Source organism: Molothrus aeneus, chromosome 15, assembly GCF_037042795.1.
Source record: "Molothrus aeneus isolate 106 chromosome 15, BPBGC_Maene_1.0, whole genome shotgun sequence".
Lineage (NCBI taxonomy): Eukaryota > Metazoa > Chordata > Aves > Passeriformes > Icteridae > Molothrus > Molothrus aeneus.
The window spans coordinates 9662262-9683628 of record NC_089660.1 but is presented as its reverse complement, the minus strand read 5'-3'; the positions used below and the strand labels follow the sequence as shown (position 1 = coordinate 9683628).

The 21367-nt window shown below is 38.9% G+C and overlaps 1 protein-coding gene across 1 annotated transcript; it reads left to right on the top strand.

The window, feature by feature from the left end:
* Window positions 1-33: 33 nt before the first annotated feature.
* DDX46 (DEAD-box helicase 46) lies at window positions 34-20393 on the top strand. Its single transcript, XM_066560060.1, has 23 exons — window positions 34-113; window positions 2401-2583; window positions 3487-3627; window positions 4523-4640; window positions 4810-4975; window positions 5277-5428; window positions 5754-5867; window positions 6437-6602; window positions 6973-7093; window positions 7450-7625; window positions 8052-8173; window positions 9002-9080; window positions 10871-10953; window positions 11812-11976; window positions 12316-12478; window positions 13368-13561; window positions 14114-14251; window positions 14887-15036; window positions 15651-15848; window positions 16431-16649; window positions 17176-17320; window positions 17967-18040; window positions 18489-20393. Exons 1-23 carry the CDS (start codon window positions 97-99, stop codon window positions 18534-18536), a joined length of 3132 nt encoding a protein of 1043 aa, XP_066416157.1. The 5' UTR covers window positions 34-96; the 3' UTR covers window positions 18537-20393.
* The last annotated feature ends 974 nt before the right edge of the window (window positions 20394-21367 follow it).

The following is a 21367-nucleotide window of genomic DNA, read 5'->3' as shown; positions in this document are numbered from 1 at the left end:
GAGCGGGGCGCGGCCCGGAAGGGGCGGCGCTCCCCGCAGGGCTCTCGCCGTTCGGGCGCGGAATGGCCGCCGCCGTGTAGCGGGAGCGCCGCCGCCATGGGCCGCGAGTCCAGGTGAGGGAGCGGCGCCACTGCCTCGCCCGCTCGGGGATCGCGGCGCGCTCGGGGCTGGTGGCGCACTGAGGGGGACAAAGGGTGGCGCGGGCTATCTCGGCCGGCTCTGTCGGGCGCGCTGAGGCCGCCGCGGCAGGGCCCGGGCCTGGAGCCGGCCCTGAGGGCAGGGCCGGGCACTCGGGGCTCCGGCCGGGGCCGAGGGTCCCAACACTGGGTGGGCCCGAGTTGCCGGGGCTCACCGGCACCGACCCCGGGCTCCCGGAGCACCTCCGGCCTTCTCGGGCATGTTCCAAAATGTCGTAATTAGCCACGTAGGGGGGTTAGCTTGGTTTAGATGTTCTTGCTTGTGCCTTTTGTGTTTATGAACTATGTATATTTTGTCCTCTCCCAGCTGATGTAAAGACCCGATTGGGGTTGTAACCAGCTCGGCAGTAATGTGCCCTTGTGCTGCGTGTGTCTCGGGCCAAAGCTGTGCTCCAGATGATACGGAGCTGTTCACACCTGTCAGGCTTTAAACCACTTCCACGGTTTAAATTTGCTACTGCTGTCGGCCATATGCCTCTGTCTCGTAGTTTAATCAGGTTTTTATACTAAAGCTAACACTTCAGTCCCCACATACACTTGTACTACACTGTACCAGCTCCCAGGTCCATCTCCGCCGAGGGAGACAGGTTACTTGAAATTTTAACAACCACCTTAAGCTCAAATTAGTGACCTAGTGCAGAGCTGGGCACTCCCACAGATCTATCTAAATTAGTTCCCGATGAGCTGGGGCAGCAGTGGGTGGTACAGGGCACCCTTAGAGCCTCCTGAATTGAAAGCCAAGCTCTGGCACTCCAGCCAGCAGGACTCAGTTGCATGTCACAGTGTAGCTTCTCTGCTGAAAATGACAGGGTTCGTCTGTTTGGGCTAAAAATAATGTTAAAAGTGGGTTTAAAGTTTAAAAAGTGAAGAAATGGTTAAGAGGGTGAGAGTGAATGGTGGGTGGAGATGGGTGGGGGCTGCATGTGCTGGGGTTGGTGTGAGGAAATGTTCCTCACACTGGGGCTTCTGCAATCTGAAATCATCTTTTTGGCTTTATTGCACACTGTAGAGGAAAGATATTTAAAAACAAAAGTAGTTCTCTAGAATGAAAAGGTTAGAAAGAGAGGAAGTATAGAGCAGATCCCATGGCATTTTGTGATGGAGATGGAAAAGAAATTAAAAATCTCAATGCTGACAAATGTTCTTAATGATCTTTGCAGTTAGTTGTCCTGCTGATAGGCAGGATGTGGGTGTGTGCTACTGTACTAACTCCCAAGTGCATGTGCTGCCTAAATATACAACATAACATAGACTAGATATAAATATATTGCTATTTTTAGAGCTGAACTATTTTAATACTACCATGGAAGTGAAACAAGGAGTGGGGGGCTGAGAGTCTTGCCTTCTCTGCTTCTTCCTTCTTCTCAAGCATGACTACTGGGCTTGTCAGGAGAAAGGGTCTGTGGGTCCTGAGCCACAGGAGAGTGAACAAAGGAATTATTCTGGCCTGGTGTCCAAAAATCTGGGATTGGAAGAAGAGGAAATGGTCACAGTCAAGGTCCCTCTGTGACTTCTATACTCAGTTGAAGAGTTTCCTAGGAAATTCCTGGCCCTGCTCTGCCCCACAGAAGTGTGGATGGGATAAGAGCATTAATGAGAGGAGTAAAGGAGACCCCCATCTACATCACACCCCTCAGGCCTTGCTGACTTCTGACAGCTTCTGTTGCGATGTTTGAAATGAAAGAATTTCTGTTGATGTCAGCATGGTAAAGGCATTGACCACAGCTGTGTCACTTCCTCAGGGGTTTATCTTTCTTTAATTCCAGTCTGACAGCTTTCCCATTGAGTACAGCTATAGTTCACCTACCTTACATGGGTAAACATTTATTGTATAAAAAGCAACAAAGAGCAGTTTTGTTTGCTTGACAGATTTTGGGATAGCTTCAAAGAGCCTTCAGCTTTTCCTATATATAAAATGGAAATCCGTGGATTTCTGGAAAGGAAATTGTTCTTGATGTTTTGGTGTTCTCATGGTGTGCTTATAATAGTACTCTAAAACCAAAAGAAAATCATGACCAAATAATCCTTCTAATTTCAGCGTCAGTAGGAGTGTATATGCATATTATGGATATTCTGCATATACTATGTATATTAATCAGTTTGGCAAGAGGATTGCAAAAGTTTAGACATGTAAAAAGTCCAAGAAATTCAGGTAATTTTTTTGCTGTACATGGTAGCGATGCTCACCCTCTGTGCCACGCAGGCATTACCGGAAGCGCTCTGCGTCCCGGGGCCGCTCCGGGAGCCGCTCCAGGAGCCGCTCCCCGTCGGACAAGAGGAAACGCGAGGACAGGCGCTCCAGGAGCCGTGAGCGGGACCGCAGGCGGGATAGGTCACGCAGCAGGGACAAGAGAAGGTCTCGCTCCAGGGACAGGAAGCGTCAAAGGTACGACATCAGCTCCAGTCAGAGTAGCTGGAAGTGCCTGTCCGCTGAATGTTGGTGTTCTCCCACTCCAGTTAGTTACTTTGCTGATGGCTGTGATGGGTTTCACTATGCTTAAGGCTTTCTGCTTATTAAATGCTTGCCGGTGCTGGAGTTTGTAAATTCTTAGTGGTCTGTGGGAACCCAGGAAATTCCTCTGGCTGCCCTGGAGGGCTCGAGACCCTGCCCAGGGGGCTCAGAGACCTTGGCAAAGAGCCCAAGACCCCTGTGCCTTTGATTTAGCCCTTAGAAAAAAACAATTACCAACCTTTATATGAAGAATTACAAGCCACAAAAGTTTAAGTAGAATGATAGTGAATTTATCACAAGGTGAAAAATAGATTTTTGGAAGTTTTTAGGATGGGGGTTCAGGGGGCAAGATGGAAGAATCTGGATGTGTCCAGCCTTTCTCCTTCTTCTTCTTGGCCTCCATCTTCTGCTGTGATGTTGGCACTTTTAGGTTGGTTTAGAGTAGAAGCTCACTAACGTAGATGATAGGTATTAGAAAGTAATTGTAAATATTGTACATGTAACTTTTAGTATAAAAAGATAACACCACCCCGGGGGCAGGCAGAGTGCCTCTGACCGTCTTGCTGAGCAGACCTCAGCAGGTCAGGAGAAAGAATTTTCTAGATAAGATACAATAAACAACCTTGAGACTGAGAAATGAAGAGCCCTGACTCCTTCTTCAAGTGTCGGGCTGAGAAAAGAGACTTTCTAACTTATCTCGAAATTACTCTGACCAGCTAGAGACCCCGAGAGTGGTCTTGATGATTGGTGGGTTCCTTTTACAACCTGTTCCTCAATAAAAGGCTAAAGTTATGCTATGAGCATGTCCTATGCAAAGACAATTTTGTTGCATGTCAGACGTTCAAGGAGTAGAGAAAGGGAACGGAGCCGAGAGAGGAGACGGTCCCGGAGCCGAGAGAGGAGGCGCTCACGGAGCAGGAGCAGAGGGAGACGCTCTCGATCCTCCAGTCCAAGCAAGAACAGGAAAACAGAAAACAGGTATTCTTCTTTTCTTAGGTTTAGAAATGTGTAAAAGCTTGCTGCAGGTCATTAACTTTTAAATATATCTTGGTAAGGTTTTCAGATGTAACTGAAAACAGCATATAGTCAGGCTCTGCTGTAAAATGGGTGGGAAGTCTGTAAATGATAACAACAGTCAGTATACAGCATAAGTAGTGATGGCACTCTAGAAATCATGACAAGCTGGAATCACAAAAGCTTTGGGAATAAGTGTATGTTTTGTATCAGAATAGTCCAAACTAGAAAAAAACTTCATGATATTTAATTAACTAAAGGGAATTTTATATTTATTGTCATAAGCTAGCACAAATTAGGTTTAGATGCTTTCTTTTAAATTGGAAGCAAGTAAGTACAATAAAACCTGTTATGAATGATTTTTATATTCAGTGCAAGTCTGCCTGTTATGTTTGCATTACATGAGTAGCTTTTCCCAGGGAGAAGAGCTTTTGTCTGTCGGCCAGGACAGTGTGTTTAGGGGGATGCTTACACTTCCATGGCAAGTTGCTAGATCACTTTACATTTCTCTAGAAATTCCACAAACAGGAAATTTGTTCTCTTTTCTAAATGTTGACTTCAAGGAGCTGTAAAATAAAGTATAGAACAACTGGAGTATCAATTGTAAGAGCTCTGAAAATGAAGTCTGCAAAGAAATGAGAAAAGCATTTGAATTGCTGGATTGGGTTAGAGTCTATATTACTTGTAGTTAGAGGAAGCAATTCCATGACATGGAAAGATTGTCTGGGAAGCAGTGTGTTTTGTGAGGTGTTTGAAAACATAACAGGGTGGTTATAGTTCTGTTTCTGTCCATCATATATGTATCCTCCCCCTGAGAAAAGCTGTAATGTTGTAAGAAACCTTTGATCTTACCTTTCAGATCAAGATCTAAAGAAAAGACAGATGGTGTGGACATTTCCAAAGAAAAGAAAAAGGACAAAGATGACAAAGAGGAAGAGAAAGACAAAGATGCTACCACAAATGCTGTGGCCACTGAGGTAGAGGCTTCTAACACTTGTAAATTTAAAAGATAAAGAATTTAAACCAGGAAGTTTGTGGATGTCCAGTCTTCTACAGCTTGCTCACTCAATGGTTACATTTGTTTCAAGAAGCATAAATAAAGTCAATGGCCATTAATTTTCACTTTTTGGTGGGTTTTTGTCATAGAATTTTGATCAGAATAAACTAGAAGAAGAAATGAGAAAACGAAAAGAAAGAGTGGAGAAATGGAGGGAAGAACAACGCAAGAAGGCAATGGAAAATATAGGAGAGCTGAAAAAAGAAATTGAAGAGATGAAACAGGGGAAAAAATGGAGTTTAGAAGATGATGATGGTACTTAAACTCTTTATGTATAACAGAATACTTCTATTCCTAGTAATATTTTTATTACAATAACTTTAAAGCATCTAATTACTCTTCAGAATGTGAACCGTAAAATAAAAAAGCCTAAATCTGGTCATGGTGTCAGATGGTTTAAGATAGATTTTTGATAAACCAACTGGAGAGATTAGTATGAGGAAAAATTATATAGTAATATAATGGGCTGTAGTTATTTGGGTGGACAGTAATTTGACACATGTAAGGACTTCTGTCTTTCCCTGTCTTTCATCCCGATTTTTTTCACTCTTGTTAGATGATGAAGAGGAAACTGCAGAAGGAGAAAAAGAAGGCAATGAGGTTGAAGATGAGGAGTTAGATCCTTTAGATGCTTATATGGAAGAAGTAAAAGAAGAGGTCAAGAAGTTCAATATGAGAAGTGTGAAAGGTGGAGGTGGGAGTGAAAAGGTAAAATCACTTGTTAAATATTTCTTGCTTTTAAAAGACAGAGATAACATTGTGTTTTAATAGCAAAATGGCTTGGGGAAAATGGGGGAAAGTGCAAAAAAGCACAGATTATATGCACTTAATGCATGTTTGCTTTAACTATAGTTTCCTGGTGTTTTTATGAAACTGTTTATCAAGCATTATTCTGATAAAATTTCACTAAGGGAAGTAGGAAATAATTTGCTCAGCATAATGTATCCAGAAGTACAAATGTTCTGTATGGTTTTTTACAGGGTGGGTTTTGTTTATACAAGAGTGCATTCATTTTTTAAACATTTTTTAATAGAAAACTGGACCAACTGTTACCAAGGTGGTAACTGTGGTGACAACCAAAAAGGCATCTGCTGAGTCAGAAAAGAAGAAAGGGGAGCTCATGGAGAATGACCAAGATGCAATGGAGGTAATGGCAATGTTTTGTATTTCTCTTATGAACAGGCAAACTGCCAGTTCTTGCTTCCTGTGGCTGTGTGTGGTTTTGGCCTGAAGAGCTGTAAAGGGTGTGGGTATTTTGCTGCTCAGGAGGCTGTGGAGGGTCAGCCTTGCCTGTGTCACAGACTCAACACCCTGCAGGCTCTGGAGCTCAGCCACTTCAGGCCATGCTCTGTGAGTGCAGTTCCAGTGCTTGTGGTGCTCCTTGAAAGCTGAGCTGGGGACATCTGTCAGAGCTGTGACTGCAATGTGACGCCAGTCTGCTGGCTGGCTGCTTTCTCTTCATTTCCTCTTACTGTTTCTTTGGTGTGGCAGTGATTATTTCTGAATGACAGGGCTGGTAGTTGGCATTGGTAAAGCTGTGAAAGTGACACAGAACATGATGACAGTTAAGGTTTGGGAGAAACATGAAAGCATTAGGGGAAAGAACAATTGGGACTCATAAGTTAAGAGCAGGTCCTCAGTTGCTGTAAATGACAAAAGCCAAACACCTTCATAATTCATTAATCCTAATGCACACAAAAATTGTGATCTCTGCAGTATTCCTCAGAAGAGGAGGAAGTTGACCTTCAGACTGCCCTGACTGGCTATCAGACCAAGCAGAGAAAGCTGCTAGAACCAGTGGATCATGGAAAGATAGAATATGAACCTTTCAGGAAAAACTTCTACGTTGAAGTACCTGAACTAGCTAAAATGACTCAAGAAGGTAAAGACAAATACAACCAGAACACCTTGAGTACTATTGAAGAAAAGAATGGTGGATTTCATTGTGCTAAGGAACAGCAAATGCTTTGCAATGTAAAAAACATCTGGAGCAACTTGCTATAGAAAAAATGTTAAATCGGTTGCATCTCTATTGTTGATAACTTATTATAATTATGTATGATGCTTTAATTGGAAAATTAAGCTGAATCCTTTCAACCCAACTCCTGTGTTTATGTGTAACAAGCAAAAAGCTCTTTTTCTGGTAGTGATAAAAATAGTATTTCATGTTAAGGAACAAAGCAAGAATTTTTTGATCACAATAGTAGAAAAGTGTCAAGTTTGACTCTGTTAAAAGATAAACTCTATTTCAGAGGTCAATGTGTACAGGCTGGAGCTGGAGGGAATTACAGTCAAGGGAAAAGGCTGTCCCAAACCAATAAAAACCTGGGTACAATGTGGTATTTCCATGAAGATTCTCACTGCCCTCAAAAAGTAAGCAAGCACTTTATGAACTGTATCATCCTTGATTTTGCTCGCTGTGTTCTGTCCTGTGTCCTTGAGAAGGACCTTTTACTTTGCTGCATAATGAATGCCACATGTCCATGTAAATGTTACATTTATAGTCATCAGAGTGTTTATCACTCTGTGTTGAATTATTGTTGTTATCTATTCTCTGCCATTTGTATCATGCTTTTGCATGCTCATTTTGATCTGTATTTTTTGAAGGGCCCTGATATATATGTATATATATGTAAATATGAATATGTAAAAAAAAATTAGCATAACTTCATGATTCACATCTATCAAATTCTATTTTGTTCTTAAAATTTTTTTTTTCCTTCTTGAAGACATGGCTATGAAAAGCCCACTCCGATTCAAACCCAGGCTATCCCAGCAATTATGAACGGACGGGATTTGATCGGCATTGCTAAAACAGGAAGTGGAAAAACGATTGCATTTCTGTTGCCCATGTTCAGACACATTATGGATCAGAGAGCATTAGAAGAAGGAGAAGGTCCCATAGGTAAAAAGATTTTATTTTCAAAGTTACTATTTAAATAAATATAACATCAAATATATGCTTTAGATGGGATTTCAGTTCTTTGTGTGGTTATAGGGAGAAGTGCTTACTAATGTCCATTGATAAGTATTTTTTAAGTTAAAGATCACCATGCTCTTTAATGTTGTTTTGTGATTACTGTGCCATCTCATGTTGTTTCAGTAGCATCTCATGTCCACATATATGGGAGACCTTCCTGCCTTGATTTTTACACTTGGACCAGATTTCTACTCCTTCCTCATAATGTCTCAGTTATGTTTTCCTTGAAATTACATTCTTAAAAATAGGAAGTGAATTGCTGTAAACATCATTACAAAAGATTGATTTCTGTTGTGGAAAATACAACATCTCTTATATTGCACTGTATGAGAGAAATGTTTTGCTTTTCAGCTGTCATTATGACACCTACACGTGAGTTGGCTTTGCAGATTACCAAGGAGTGCAAGAAATTCTCAAAGACTCTTGGGCTTCGAGTTGTCTGTGTTTATGGAGGAACAGGGATCAGTGAACAGGTATGCAGAACACATGCCTGGCTTGTCAAAGAGTGCTTGGGCTTCATTATTCAGTGTTTCTTTTGTAGCAAAGTTAGTTGCTTTTTCTTTTCCATTAATCCGGTACATTTGCAATTTTCATTATGGATTTTCTCTGTGGGAATGGTAGTAATGCAAAAATGGTAGTAATGCAAAAAGCTTTGCATGTAATTTAGCCTTAAACAATAATGATCCTGGAAAGTCTCAGATACGATCCTTAAAAATTTCAGACTGTTTGTCTTTATGTATGTACTGAGTATTAAATTAAAATTGAATTATTAATGGGATATAATAGTTTGAAAGTTACTAGGAAACTATATTCTTCTGAGAGTTCCCTTTTAAGATAACAAAAGTCAGAAAATTATATCTTTGCTTTATTGCATTATCAAATATTGCATCTTGAAGTAACTTAAAAATTAATTTCAAGGTTTTCCACACCTCCACCCCACCCATTTATGGAAACAACAGGAATGACCATCTATGGTAGAATATGATGTGTCTACTATCACTTGTTCCTGATGTAACACTGACATTTCTTACAGGCTCTTAAGCATATTGAAGTCATATTCTCATTAAAACTGCTCCAGGTGCTCGTAACTCTGACTGTCAGGGGTTACTCTTTTTGGAAGCAAAGTTCTCCAAAGACTTGAAGAAATTGCTAATTAAAATCTTTACATAATTCATGTTAGTAGAACAGATGTATTACAGTGTAGGTGGTTTTCTTTTTTGCAAGGTGATACATGTTTTAAAAAATCTGAAAGAAATCACAAAGCAAAAACTAATAGATTGTTCACTGTGTTTTGAAATCAGATAGCTGAACTCAAAAGAGGTGCTGAAATTATTGTTTGCACACCTGGACGTATGATTGACATGTTAGCAGCTAACAATGGTGAGTAGAAAACCTTTTCCTTTGCAGATTATTTTTACATTTGTTGTGTAATTCTAACAGATTCAAAAGATCATGTATTTGATAAATGGTCTTATGGAATTTTCTTATATCTCTTCAGGCTGCACTATATAGCTATTGAGAATATATAGCACTAATAATAGGTTTAAGCATATATTGATTTGACATTTTTGGGGAGGACAGGAATTACTACATTCTTGAAAAGTTTTTGAGAATGTTTATCATTGCTAAACTTGAAATGTGCTGGTCCAAATTTTTTAAGTTGGAGTCATTGAGATAAAGGTTATGTAACAGTTGCTTATTTTGTCTGCCCATTGATCCATGCTAGAGTAGCTCAGCAGTTCCCCGCTTTACAAGAGCATCTGACTCTGCCTTTATCTGTTGGCTTTAAAAAACAGACAAAGAAGCCCTCCCTAAATACCTGCTCAGAAGTAAAAGAACTGACCTTATATCAGATATTCAGATTGATTAAACTGAGCCACTGCAGCTTTAAGAGGTTTTGTCCTAGTATAACCATTGCATGCTTATTAGATAAAGTTTTATTATTAAATTATTCCACATCAAAACCTCTACTAAACTGTTGACATTATTTAACTTCTGTGAAAAAAGTACCTTCAAGACATATAGAACTGGGCTTCCAAGACTTATATCGTCAAAGGTAGGTACATTAATGCTGTTCCCAAGTAATTTTACAAAGTTATTATTTGGGGATGAAAGTGTTAAGATGTTAAATAGATACATAGATATAAGGAATACTTGTTCTGTTCCTTAGTATTGAATTCCATATCTTAAAAAATGCAGCGCGTAATGTCTTAAATAATTTGAGGATTCAGCTACGATTTGCTGAAGCTGAGAGGACCAAATTCTTCTATAGTTTGATACGCACAAGTCTGAGTGATAGTTATAGAAAATGTGACAAATCTTTCCCATTCAGAGAGCATTTGGCAGGGTTACTCCACAGCTGTGTGGAACTGAATGTGTTTATATTGTTTGAGAGTATGATTTTAAATCCTTGAGTTAAATCCTTCTCATGAAGGGGAATCTCTTCACTGTTTGGGAAGGGTGCTAGTTATCCTGTCCATGATAATTTCAAAATGTTCACAGAAACACAACTTGCTTATTTTATTTCAACCTGTCCCAGAGTTTGGGGTGGTTCTTGATTTTTAAATTCAGTAGTGTTACTGGGTAGGTTTTAATCTTTATATAATAGTTATTTTTAAAAGACTGCTTATTCTGTTTTATGCCTATTATTAGCAGTGATCTAGAACTAGTATGGTTATCCTCATATAGTTATTCTTAATTCCAAGGAAGCATTACAGATTGTGTATAAAGGAATTTTCTGAGGCTGCAGCAGTTAGCACTGGGCTTTGCCTTCCACACATGCGCTGTAATCTCTAATATGTTCTTTTCTAGGTGCCGCTGTCAGATACTGGCTGATGTGGCTCCTTGCTTCAGCTCAGTCTTAGTTTTATGATGTGTTTTGGCGAGGGCAGTTTTCTGAATTTTACAGGTTCTTCTGGCCCTATGATGGTATGCAAGAGAAGAGTTTGACAAACTAAAAGGGCCTTGTGCATACTTACACATTTCCCAGAATGTATGTGTGATTAAAGTGTGAACATTAAAATTCACATTCAGTGAATTTTTTAAAAAATTAATTAATGTCTTTGTTAGAAGATAGTGAGACTATATAACATTTTAAAAAAATATTCCTAAGGGAAACTAGATTTCCATTTGATTTTGTTTCCCATGTGTTTTTTCCTCTCCTTTCACAGGTCGGGTGACAAACCTCCGTAGAGTCACGTACGTTGTACTTGATGAAGCTGACAGAATGTTTGACATGGGGTTTGAGCCTCAGGTAATTAATGATATGGGGGGTGGTGCCAAAAGAGACTGTTTGTCACATCAAGGGTTTTCCAATGCTGCATTATTACTGCACTGCCAGTGGGTGTTCAAAAGGATGTGCTGCATATGGACAGCGGTTTAAGCTGACTCTAATATTTCTATTTTTCTCCTGTCTATTATCACATTATTATAACATCACATTATCCTCACATCTAGTGGAAGGTATCCCTGCCCATGGCAAGGGCTTGGAAGTGGAAGATCTTTAGAATCTTTTCCAACCCAAACCATTCTGTGATTCTCTGTTTTGCTTTCAATAAATTCCTATATAGCTTAGATTTTTCTCTAATACACAGTGTTTTACACACTCATTTTGAGTACTTGTGGCCATGTGGTATCCCTGTGTAATTCCTTGATACAGGTGTTGTGTTAGTAGTTTATTGGAATTAGTAGTCTGTTTATAAAGTCTTTGATATCTCTTGGCAAGAGATAAGAACAAAACGTTGGAAATGCTGCTGACTTGCTGAGAGCTTTGGACATCCAGGGCTCTTCCAGTTGTCATGGGCTGTACTGTTCTCCAAAACTAGGAAAATTCCTTTTATTTGTCTCTTGAGCTGTAGGATTTCTGCTGCATTTCCTAGGATTTTTGCTGAGCTGCTGCCAGATTCCATATTGCCATGCAACTTCCTTCTGAATCCAGCAAGTTTTGCCGTCTTCCAATGCCAGCAGCTTGGTGCCTAGAGGAAATCTGTAAAGAATGTTTTGTGGTCTGGGAGGTGCAGATACCACCTGACTTTAGAAATGACAGCTTTGTATGAGTGTGAAATGGAGTTGCAGCAGTTGGACGTTAACAGGGAACGTTCTCTCACCACAGGTCATGCGCATTGTAGACAACGTCAGGCCTGACCGTCAGACTGTCATGTTCTCTGCTACTTTCCCCAGAGCTATGGAGGCCCTGGCTCGCAGGATCCTCAGCAAACCCATAGAGGTGCAGGTTGGAGGCAGAAGTGTTGTCTGTTCTGATGTGGAGCAGCACGTGGTGAGTATGATACATCTGCCTCACTTATCTTCTCGGTTGCTTGCAAAGGATTGTTCCCAGCAATGTTGAATATAAACCAATATACCCACAGAGCTTTTATGTTTAGAAGCTTAGTGGCCTTATTAAAAATGAACTTAGAATAAATCAACACCTTAATATACAAATGCAGTGTGATTTTTTAAAGTTGGTTTGTAGCACTAAGCTGAACAGCTGTTTTACCACTGGCTGTGGGAACAGCCTGAAAAACTCATCTCCTGTTCCTGACTTTTACTTTATACACTCTGGATTTGTTTAATGACTCAAGATACAAATTATACTCTTTTGTATGTCTCTATCCAGATTGTCATAGAAGAGGAGAGCAAATTTCTGAAGTTACTGGAGCTACTGGGACATTATCAGGAGAAAGGATCTGTTATCATATTTGTAGATAAGCAAGAACACGCTGATGGGTTGTTGAAAGATTTAATGAGGGCCTCTTATCCTTGCTTGTCTCTCCATGGAGGTAATCTGCAAATTTAAGGACTTATATTAACAACTCCCAACTAGGATCTTGGTATCCAGTAGTTAAAAATCACTTAGTTCTTGTATAGTACCAATTTTATTACTTCTTCATAAGCAGGTTTTGCTTTGTAATTGGGGAGGATAATTGTCTCTTAATTTGAAATAGATATGATAGTTTTGTGTAATTACTCTTCATTGTTCTCTCTGAGATGTCATCAGATGCCAAATCTTGTATCTGTGCCAGAGGACTGTTACTTAGAGTTAACACCTCCCAGGGAATATTGCTGACTACTCATTATTGCAGAGTAGTGAGTGCCAGGGGGAGTATCATATGATATTTTTATTTGAGATTCCACAGTAACAGCACTTGCTGCTCTACTTTTCTTCTGTCAAGTAGTAATAGAATGGAAGTAGCAAGAGGAGAATAATCTCTTTACAATGCTGTCCATCCCAGTGTATCTTAAAACTTATGGTATTTTTTGGAGTGTGTTATATAAAATCAGTAACTACAAAATCACTGTTCAGCAGGAATGCAGCAATGGAAGAGGGAAAAATATTCTTGTTCTTCTGAGATTTCTGTTGCCTTTAGAGAACAGACAAAGTGTCCAGATGAGGTCTCAGCTGAAGTACAAAAGAGAAAATGATATTAAAAAAAAAACGTTTTGAGGCTCTTGGTGTGGGGAAAACATCTTATGGTAGTTGAAAAATTAGAGGTTATTTTAAATAATAGAGGTTATTTTGGCTAATGTATTTTGCCTTCAAAAGTGTGAAAGTGTTGAAGTTTTATTTGCTTGTGGTTTTGGTTGTTTGAAGTTTGAGGGTATTTTGACCTGTGTACAAATTCTCGTGGCTTAAAGCAGAGCTTTATAATTAACTGATTTGTCTTGCAGGTATTGATCAGTATGACAGAGACAGCATCATTAATGACTTCAAGAATGGAACCTGCAAACTTCTGGTGGCCACATCTGTAGCAGCCAGGGGCTTGGATGTGAAGCAGCTGATGCTGGTGGTCAATTACAGCTGTCCCAACCACTATGAGGACTACGTGCACCGAGCCGGCCGCACTGGCCGAGCTGGCAATAAAGTATGTACACTCATGTACTCAATAACCACACTTGGCAGGTGTGGTTATCACTGGAATTTTCCCCTTCTTTACTGTTTGATGAAGTTATTCCAAGGGATAGCTACAGAGGGACTAGTTTGTATTGTTGGTGGGAAGAATGTTTTTAGTATGTTCTGAACTTCAGCAATCTGAAATTTGGAAGATATGTGTTCTTCTGATGTCTGAGTGTTCTTTTAAATCCCATTTGTGGCTGAAAGTTTGAGTGTTTTGCACTGTTGGAAATGTGCCCTACTAAATTGAAAAGATTTTAATTTTTCAAACTTTGACCCATGACAACACTGGTTGGAAGGAGAGATTTCAGTGTTTACTATCTTTGGATGATTACCTCTGTATCAGCTTCCTGGGAAATCACATTATTCATTCTACACTTCCACTAAAAAGGAGTTATTGCATGACTGTCATGGTTACTTTCATTGACTAGAAATCAGCATCTGTGCAAAGGTATTTCAATAAATTTAGAGATAATGTCTTTAGAGCTTTTTCCTAATTGTCTCTTAAATGAATTTTGACCAGGGGTATGCATATACATTCATTACTGAGGATCAGGCACGTTATGCTGGTGATATCATTAAGGCTTTGGAATTGTCTGGGAATCCAATTCCTCCTGATTTGGAGAAGCTCTGGGCTGACTTCAAAGAGCAACAGAAGGCTGTAAGTAATTCTTTCTTCTGTAGGGGGCTTGGTCCAGGTTTAATGCGTGTTCAGGCATGCATCCAGTGTACATGCATGGGTCACCTCTCTGGGAACACGTGTGTGCTTGGCTCAGTGTGTCAGTGACCTCAGGATTGGGATCTTGAATGTCATTAAAGAACTGTTCTTAAGAATTTAAATATTGTCACTTGGATATGTAATAAATACCTATGGTATGAGAGGCACTTTGGCTTTTAACAAAATTCACGTACAAGATAATGAAGCCCTTTCACAGAATTAATATGATTATTTCTAGAGTTCTCACCATCAGAGGATCTCACTCATGCTGAGAAGAATGACTTTGGAGTTTTTCTGATATAAAAAAATGGAGGGTTTTTTTTTACTGCATTTGAAAAGCACTTAAAATGTATACTTACAGAAAACCCCAATAGGGTACTGTCTCTGTTGAATTAACATAGGTTTTTTTAATTACATTTCATTGTGAAATGCAGCTTTTAAATTTGAAGCTCTTTATGAATGTGCTAGGATTTGCTTTTTAAATAATTTCAAAATTATTTGTATAATCTTAGAGTTATTTTATGACTATGAGAACTAGGACTTGAAACTCCTAAGTATGATAATATTTTTGTTTTCAGGAGGGAAAGTTGATTAAAAAAAGCAGCGGATTCTCTGGCAAAGGTTTTAAATTCGATGAAACAGAACAGGCTTTGGCTAACGAAAGAAAGAAGCTACAAAAAGCAGCTCTTGGCTTGCAAGATTCAGATGATGAAGATACAGCTGTTGATGTAAGCACTTGGGAATAGGATTTAAGTTGCTTATGGATTTTTGCAATACATTTGATTTTCTAACCCAGTAGATTGCATAATACATTGCAGAGTGCATGGATTTCTATTACTCTGTGACCTTTGTTACTGACTGCATGTATTCTTCAAATACAGAGTTACAGCTATGAAGATCAAGATCTAGGAAGATTTTCAGTGTCTCTTTTTGACTTACTGGTATTTTACACTTGATGTGTGTAGTTATGTAAAAATGTCACATAAATTATTTGGGATATTAATCTTGCATAAATGATATAGAACAATGGTCCTCAGTTGCAAACATATTTTTATTTGAAATGTTTTAAAGACATTCATGGTAGCATTTTCTATTTTAAATCTTATTAAATTCCTTTCTTAATACTGGATCCTTTTTGTGACCTTACAGGTAAACACTGTGTTCAGACTTTTTCCTGATTAGATCATCTTTTGTTGAGCTGTAGTTTTGGGCAGGCTTCTACAATTTATACAAGATTAATTTCTTTAAGAACATGTAAACTAAATGCCCCTTAGTGTTTCTTTATGATGACAAGATTATATAGTGGTAAATGCAGTGATCAAATAATTGTTCTTTTCTTTAGATTGATGAACAAATTGAAAGCATGTTCAATTCAAAGAAAAGAGTAAAGGACATGGCAGCACCAGGAACATCAAATGCTCCTACACCATCAGCTGGGAATGCAGAAAAATTGGAAATTGCTAAAAGATTGGCTTTGAGAATCAATGCCCAGAAGAATCTTGGAGCAGAGGCACAAGTCATGGTTCCCTTCCACTTTAAGGTCAGGCTCTTTACAGACCAATTTTACTCTTTTTTAATAAAGGCTGTTCAGTTCTTTGTTCTGTGGTTGCCATTTGATTTAGTGTTTCTGCATGCTAGTAACATACTGCATGGTTTATCTCATTTAGTCTGGGCTAACTCACTTATATAGGATTTGTAAGTGAGCTGATTTGTTTATAAGACTTATTATAGAACCATAAATGCTTTGTCTGCCCTGGCAAAGAGTTAATTTATTACTGATAACATTACACAATTAGTTGTGTCAGCTTTGGCAGAGTTGCAGAACATCTTTCTCTGCTGAAGCATGGGATGTACATGTGATGTACAATTTGTTTAGATTGAGCATAATTGTTCTGGAATATCCAAAGATATTTTAAGCTGAAAATACAAAAGACCACTAAGATCTTTTCTTTGCAGGTGTGAAGGGAGTGTTTGAGAGGAAGGAAGGAAGAGCAGAAGTCTGGAGAATGTATTTGTTATGTAGACAATTACATTACATAGAGAGCTTTAATGAAACCCTTATTGGTTTATATAGGACTTTTTTTGGCTCCCTTGTTCTTAGTATGGACCTGTGCTTTTACAGGATGTGATGCAGCAGGCTACAAATGCTATCCTGAGAGGAGGCACAATTCAAGCTCCTACTGTGTCCGCCAAGACCATTGCAGAGCAACTGGCTGAAAAAATCAATGCCAAGCTCAATTATGTACCCATAGAGAAGCAGGAGGAAGAGAAACAGGATGGAGGACAGAATGAATCCTTCAAGAGATATGAAGAAGAATTAGAGATCAATGACTTCCCACAGGCAAGTAACCATTTTGCTATTATCAAGTATAAATGACCATCATTTAACAAAACTTCTCTTCATACTTACACCAGTAAAATACTATGTCTCTAATCTGATCATACCTAATTGAAATTGCTACATTAACTGTGATTACTTCTCAGGTTATATAAATGCAATGCTTTGGACTTAGTCCAGAGAGTATCAGAAAAACAAGTATTCGTTATCAGATAAAAATCTCTTCATCCTCTACTCATTTCTCTAATACCCAAATCTCTGACACTGTCTGGTGTTTTTTGCAAAGGCTTTACTGCCATGACTGATACAACTCTTTGCCCTTTTTTTAGTACCTGAGTATTTCTGCCATTCAGAATATTGCTGCTCAGATCTAAGTCATCTATTATTTTGAGGATTTACATTTCACAGTATCAAGTACAAATTGCCTGTATTTATCTTTGAGCTTCTGCCCATGCTGGCAGAACTAATGGCTTGCCATTTTGTGTGGTGCCTTTCTCCTTGTTGATCCTCTCATATCCTTCACTTGCAGACTGCCAGGTGGAAAGTTACCTCCAAAGAAGCACTGCAGAGAATCAGTGAATATTCTGAAGCTGCCATTACAATCAGGGGAACTTACTTCCCTCCAGGCAAAGAACCCAAGGAAGGAGAACGAAAGATTTATTTGGCTATAGAAAGTATGTATTCTTTTTATAAATGTTTCTATTAAAGCTATGAGTCTAGTTTTGTAATTAGACAGGGAATTTCTGTAGTCAGTGTTCGGACACTTGAGTTATAGACTCACTGCAGTTACTTTGCAATTACTGAAAAACACTTGTTTGTCTCTATACACTTATCAAATGATCCATGGGGATCACAGAGAGGCTTCTCCTCACCTGCAACAGAACAACAGCTAATGTATGAAATCAGTTTGGGGGAGAGGAAAAGAACAGAGGAAGAACAATTAGCACAAAGAGGTCTGTGCCACCGTGAAATAAGGAAGAAAATAGAATTCTGTTTAGGCTGTTAAAGGTATAAGAAATTGCATCAACTACTACAACAAAAACTTGGCAAATGTTGTGATGGTTGATTTTTTCCCAAGAAACCTCAAGTCCTACATATATCTGAACAGTATAATTTATGACTGCTGTCTTCCTTAAAAGAGAACACAGTTTAGCTTTGGCATTCTGTGCAATAGAGTGTTCTTCACCAAATAGCTGAGGATATTCAAGCTGAGCATATGAGCAAATTTTACTGTGCTTCTGAAAGTAGACAGCAGTTTTTATGCTGTAGGCTTCATATACAGAAAGTGTTTAAGATTATAATACATATTTTTATCTTCAGGTGCCAATGAACTTGCTGTACAGAAAGCAAAGGCAGAAATCACACGACTTATAAAAGAGGAGCTCATCAGATTGGTGAGTGCAATATCCACAATGCAGAGGGAAAGTGCCTTAATGCATGCTTGGAGATTGATTTCTGCAAATGTTGATGCTCTGGCATAAGGTTTTATTAATATCAGGGACTGGCACCTATAGATCTCAAAACCACTGAACAGCCTGAAAATCCGTGGCACTGGTTAATAAGCCAGAACACGGCTGCTATCAGCCAGCAGATGGAGATAACACATTGACAGAGCTTTTTGGTTGGAGACCCCTCAAAGAGCTGGGTCCCAATAAATTTCCTAATTTCAACACCATCAGGCAGGGGAGAGGATTATTCCCCTCATTTTGATATTTTCTATGTGTTGAGAGATCTGGTTTGCTGTAGCTTTACAACATAGCCAGCTAATAACCTAGTGGGGTTTTACTGCAATTCATTTATCCATCTTCACTTTTAACTGGTTATCCTCTTCTTTATTTGCAGCAAAATTCCTACCAACCAACCAACAAAGGAAGATACAAAGTTTTATGAGCATTTGGAGTTACTTGTCTGCTAGCAGCTGGTGCGTGAAACTTTGTGGCTTCTGTTGTTTTTGCTGTTTACACTGCTTATTGTAAATTAAGAAAATTTTTTATTTCATCTTGCGGACATTTTTTTAACAGAAAATTGATACTTGCTGAAGCATCTTAATTCTCTCCACTAAAGTTATCAGTCTTAAAGCCAGACCAGTTTTGGTGGAACATGATTTAATTTGAAAGTGCAGTTTATACACTTTTCATCATAAAGAATATGAAATAAACTGACTTTTTTTTTGACAGACAGTATACTGTTAAGTAAAATGAAAGTGTTGGGATTTGTGTTGGAAATTGTTAGAATGTACCTGCTTCATATTGTTGAAATGGTTCACACATCATTTTCTACTGGAAAAAATCTAAAACACCAAAATAAAGGCAGGATTTTTCTCCTGATCCATAGCATCTCTCTGGCTGGTTTCACACCCATTCATTCCCTGGACAAATGTCCCCTAAGATCAGAGAGTCTTGCATTGATCAGAGTAGAGAATTTTATCCTTCTCATGTCCCCGTTTTTCTGTATCATCCAGGTATTAGCTAACTCTTTGGGGTTGTTGTAAAGTGAAATCTTTTGTAGTATGACAATAGTTTTCCTGTTTTTTTCTACACATCAGAATTTTAGGATTTGATTTTTTTTCCCCCCTCATTTGGTGACATAAGAATGAAAGCCTGTTTTAGTTTAAAAAGGAATTCCCAGAAAAAGAAAAGAGAAACCTCTTTTGTAATGAAATAAAACTTTGTCACTCTTTTATATTGTTCTTATATATACATTTAATGTGATTATTCCCCCAGGATTATCATCTTTATTACTGTTAGGACATGGCTTTAAGTAAAAATGTGTAATGATATTTATGAAAGAATTCCACAAATACTATCATTGCAGTCAATAAGCTACTGGGACAGGCAAGACCAATGTTTTTGAGCTCTCATCCCCATAACCAGTAGGATTCATGAGGGACTCTACTCCTAAGCAGTTAACTTCTGTCTGCTTGTCTGGAGCCAAAGCAGTAGCAATTTCAATTGTTTCATCCTAGCATCTGCAAGACTCTCAAGATGATGACTTTGAAAAGGACTTTGATAGAAAGCTTTTCTTACCTGACATACAGAGAGGAAATGTGTCATTTTAAACCAGCTGTGTATATACTGCTTTAACCCTGCTGAAGACAAATCATACAATCTGCATCATGGCTGTATAAATTCACAACTTTTCTTTCCAAACTTCAGGTAATTTAAGTGACTCTTTGTGTTTGCATACAACTGTGTGTTACCCTGTCAGTGTACTTTATTTGCAGTACCGGGAAGAAGTAAAGGAATGACTGTACCAGCTTAACAGTCCACTTTTAGGATAAGTACACTCCTAATGTAGTACTTGCCAATATTAATCCATGGAGTGGAGCAGAGAGAGCAGCACACACAGTAACACTTCTCAAAACTTAAAACAGAAATCCCAAACTAAAGTCTGTGATTACATTTAAATACATGTTTTTCTTCCCTTAAGAACTGGGGTTTGATGTCTTTCCTAGAAAATCTTTGTTGAATTGTCTAACTTTTGGACAGTGTTCCTTCCCAAAAATGACACATTTTGTGTATTTAATGAAGAGCACTGCAGAGTTTGGACAGCCTGACATGTGTTTAAAAGTCTTGGTTCAAAATGTTCATACACTGATATCTCCTAAAAAAGGCATGATGGAGACACTTTTATTGGGTTTCAGAGATACAAAAATGTATAATCTTTAACTTCCTGGGGGTTTTAAATGCAATGTCAATATTCTTATGTTTTTTTAATTCCAGCAAAAATAAAAGCAATTTCAATGTATATTTTTCAGAAACTGTCTTTCTGAATAGCTCCTCTGTTTTCTGCATTTGCACTGCTTCTGTGGTTTTTCCTATGACAGTTAACCTCGTGCTGTTTGGAGAAGGATGATGTGAGCAGCAGCTTGTACTTTTGTCTTTGTGCTGGAAATGCAATGCTACACAGCCCAGACTCAGTTAAGAAAGTCACAGTGAAGGTGTTTGGATATGTGAAAACAGGAGCAAAATGCATAAAAGCTGGGGCAAAAGAAACTCTCAAATTTACAAATACACAGGAAAATAAACAATGGAAACAGGATGAGAATAATACTTTGGAAAAGATAGAATTCAATAATGAAAAGCTCTATGTAGTTCTTCACAAGGGTGTCCATGGATCTAGACAAGATCTTGATAAACATCATGATTGGGCTGCTTTCCAGGGAATCTGCCCTGGTCAGATTCACGTTGCCAGCTGTGGGAAGAGCACAGGGATGCTGATTTTTTGTTTTTTTCCTTTTAAATACACATAAGCAGAGCTTGCTCTGTTACCTGCCCAGGTGATAATGGTACCAGCTTTCAAGGTTGCCTTTATGCTGTCAGTGAGTGAGCAGTGATGTTTTTGCGTGGATAAGTGATAAAAGTGGATTTGACAGTGGATCATGAATTACCTTTTTCTTGCATGTCACATAATGTGGTGGTGTCACTGTGCAGCAGGCTCACAGCAGGGAGGGGAGGCAGGGTGAGGCCCCTGTTCCCAGCCCAACTCCCCCATTCTCCATGCAAGTGACCCACCAGAGATTCAAACAGCAATAACCTCCCACCACCACCCCTGTGAAGGATTAATGCCCAAGTCATGAAAACAGGAGAGACTAAATCCAGTCTTTTGTGTGGGGGAAAAAAATTCACAGCAAGATAAAAAAATGTGTGCTATCACAGTTCAGAATGTTATACTCCCTGAACTATATGGTTCATGGTGCCACCTTTTGTTTAAAATAGGCA

Coding starts and splice junctions, on each gene's coding strand:
- DDX46 (XM_066560060.1), top strand. Junction 4,976..5,276: donor GAGTTTAGAAGATGATGATG/GTACTTAAACTC, acceptor CACTCTTGTTAG/ATGATGAAGAGGAAACTGCA. Junction 10,954..11,811: donor ACATGGGGTTTGAGCCTCAG/GTAATTAATGAT, acceptor CTCTCACCACAG/GTCATGCGCATTGTAGACAA.